Here is a 3,298-nt window from a genome sequence, read left to right as displayed (position 1 = left end):
TTTTTGGTATTTTAATATCTGTGATGTACCTATCACGTATAGTGTTTTGCGTACTGTAAAATTTAATCATTATTACTTCTGAGGAAAGTAATTCTTTACCGTTTTAAGGTAAAATCAAGTAGATTATTACATTAGATCAACTGCTGCTATACATATTAACTAGAAATGGCTACATAACTCAAGACTAACAAATAGAAATTCCAAAATAAATTTAATATTTTATTAATCAATTCTACCTATTTATTTTCTAATCTTTCAACCTATTTATTTTACTAATTAAAATGCAATTAATAATGACTTTTATATTTACACAGATATTAAACAAATAATATATCTGAATAATAAGAATTCTAAATGGCAACTATATTGGAATAAAAAAATGGGTTAATATGAAATATTTAAAAAATTGGGAATACAGCCCAGAATAAATAAAATTTATTGTAGAATAAATTACATTTTGTCTGCACATTACCTACGAATTTAAAGTATGCGAAGTTTAAGCAACATACAAAAACAATTATAAATTTATTATTAAATCGTCACAAAATACAACAGAATCAGTATTACTTTTATAAAAAATAGTTCTTGAGCAAGTGATCACAACTTACATTTTAAATGGTTGCACAATTAAGTTTAATAATTATAGGTTATATCAAATTTTAATGATTTAATGTCACGTTATTTAAACAATATATATTGTTTATTACCTATCTGTAGTGTGGTGGAAATTAAGTACAATAATCTTAACGCAAACAAGTAGCATGACGACCACCATCTACTGGTAAATTAACACCAGTGATAAAACTAGCATCATCACTAGCTAAAAATGCAATTGTGCGGGCAACCTCTTCTGGATTTCCGGGTCGACCTAATGGATGTGTTTTTTTAGAATGTTCTAAAAATTTATTATATGTGTCTTCATCTAACCCACTTCTTTTGTGCAACTCTGTAATTATAACTCCTGGGTTAACACTGTTTACACGAATTTTCTTTGAACCTAATTCTAAAGCTAAGCATTTAGTAAACTGATCAACAGCTGATTTTGACATATTGTAAGCTAGTAAACCAGGAAATGATCGCAACCCATTTACACTAGATACATTAATAATTGTTCCTTCAGTCTTTATGAGGAATGGTACGGCTAACATCGTTAAGTGATACCAAGATCGAACATTAGTATTAAAAACTTTATCAAATTGTTCTAAAGATGTAGTTTCAATTGTTCCAGTTTCCAATATTCCTGCGTTATTTATTAATACATTCAAAGTTAAATAGTGTGCAATAGTTGATTCCATTACGCGTTTTGTATCCTCTTCTTTTGTGATATCCGCAATTATGATAAGCGGCTTCATTTTTCCAATGGATTCACACTTATTAGCCACTATAATCAAATTTTGTTCATTCCTACCACATAATGATAACTTTGCCCCTAATGAAGCAAAATAAACTGCCGTTGCAGCACCCACTCCGGAACTTGCACCAGTAATGAGAACAACCTTATCAATAAATTTCATGTTTTTTTATTTTATTTTGAGATTATTACTACAAAATTTTTTCAAACCAGAACGATCATAACCGTACTAGTTATGTAAGCCTGCCTACATATTTCCTAGGTAATTAGGCAAAGAGGAATTAATTAAAAAAAAATATATATATATATATATATATATTGTTTTTGTTTAACCTCCGGGACCACTGTAGGTATTGCTTCAGAGGATGAGATGAATGATTTATGTGTGTGTGTGTATATATATATATATATTATTGTTTTAATAATAATCCTCTTCTACAGAATAATTTTAAATAAATAATAATTTCTATATATTTTTTTAATTATTTAATATTTTAAATAATCCTTTTTTTACGCTAATATTTTCGTAAATTTATTTACCAGAGAAGTTCCTAAATAAATTAACAAGAAAAATTTGTTACGTTTAAAAATATGTTTTACAGGTGTGGTTTAATATAGATTTTTTAGCAAAGAGATTGATGCTCTTACATTTGGGAGATACTCGAGGCGAAACATTTGGTAAAATTTAGTTGTCAGTGGGTTTCTGCTTCTATTGACGCCTATTTTAATCGTAATTATAATACAATCACAAAACGTTCAAATCAAAACAAACCAGCATATTGATTTGTAGTGTATAGAATTCTCTATTTCGACTAACTTTCCGTATTTTAGCTTCCCTTTCAACGTTATTAGTTTCATTAGGTCTTCTTTCATTATATTGCCTGATTTACATCGAGCAAAAACTACTAGTTGTGCACAAGCATCTACATCATTACTCTCATCTAAAGCAATTGAATATATTTCTGCATACTTAAGTCGTAATGTATTTGCGAAGAAATATTTCTTTCTAATTCTATTATTCGATATTTAATTGTATTGGCAACTCATTTACACGCTTTATAATTAAGTGTTTTCCTTAAAATCTCCAAAGTAGCACTACAATCTGAAAACGCTTCTTTTACAAACACTCCTGAAAGAGGTTTCCCATGGAGAGCAATGCAATGGACTACTTGAAAACTAGAAACAGTTATTTATTTGAAATCTAAACGTTTTTAAAACACTGATTTGTGAACGATTCTGTTTTTTCTTTTGTAAAAAATATTCTCTCCTTTCTTCGTCTGCGAAGACGAGATTTGAATGCAACTTTTCAAAATGTCTTTTTACACTGTATGTATGTGATTTTTTCGTTACAAATTACATACACACAGTCGTTCTATTCTTTTCAGTCATGCTATATTTATCAAACCAATCTATTCGATATAATCTGGAATTTGTATAGTTTGTTTTTATTTTTTTAACAGCCGACATAATACAAGGCTACAACTAAAAATATTTGCATTTAGAATACAATAATTTAAGAAAAAATTTCTTATTAAGGTACTAAACAGAAGCTGCTTGTATTTCGGATGCTACGGCCGAAAGTTCATCCAAGTCGATGTACAGCAGCAAGATAACAAACTTGTTACATAGAGCTATAAGAAGATAACTGAAATTCTTTTACTACAAAGTAATGTGTGTTCAAGAACTGAAATCTACAGTTCATGCCAACGATTTTAATTATTGTCAGTGGTTAAAACGTTTTATTGACCAAAATTACCCGTCATTACGTTTTTTATATATGAAGTGTGGCTTCATCTGGAACAATATATTAATTCACAAAATACACGACTATGGTCGATAACTTACCCCCAATAATTACACGAAGGGAAAATTGTAGTTAGGTCTGTGTGAGTAGAATGCACATTATGGGTCGTCTTTTTTGAAAATTAAAAAAAAAGTAATAATTAT

General features: G+C 28.7%; 1 protein-coding gene across 1 annotated transcript; it reads right to left on the bottom strand.

The window, feature by feature from the left end:
• Nucleotides 1-436: 436 nt before the first annotated feature.
• LOC142326708 (3-oxoacyl-[acyl-carrier-protein] reductase FabG-like) lies at nucleotides 437-1,594 on the bottom strand. Its single transcript, XM_075369348.1, has one exon. It carries the CDS (start codon nucleotides 1,512-1,514, stop codon nucleotides 744-746), a length of 771 nt encoding a protein of 256 aa, XP_075225463.1. The 5' UTR covers nucleotides 1,515-1,594; the 3' UTR covers nucleotides 437-743.
• Nucleotides 1,595-3,298: the final 1,704 nt, after the last annotated feature.

This window comes from Lycorma delicatula, chromosome 6, assembly GCF_047948215.1.
Source record: "Lycorma delicatula isolate Av1 chromosome 6, ASM4794821v1, whole genome shotgun sequence".
Taxonomy (NCBI): domain Eukaryota; kingdom Metazoa; phylum Arthropoda; class Insecta; order Hemiptera; family Fulgoridae; genus Lycorma; species Lycorma delicatula.
Note: the sequence above shows the minus strand (reverse complement) of the source record. Positions and strands in the feature narration are given on the sequence as shown.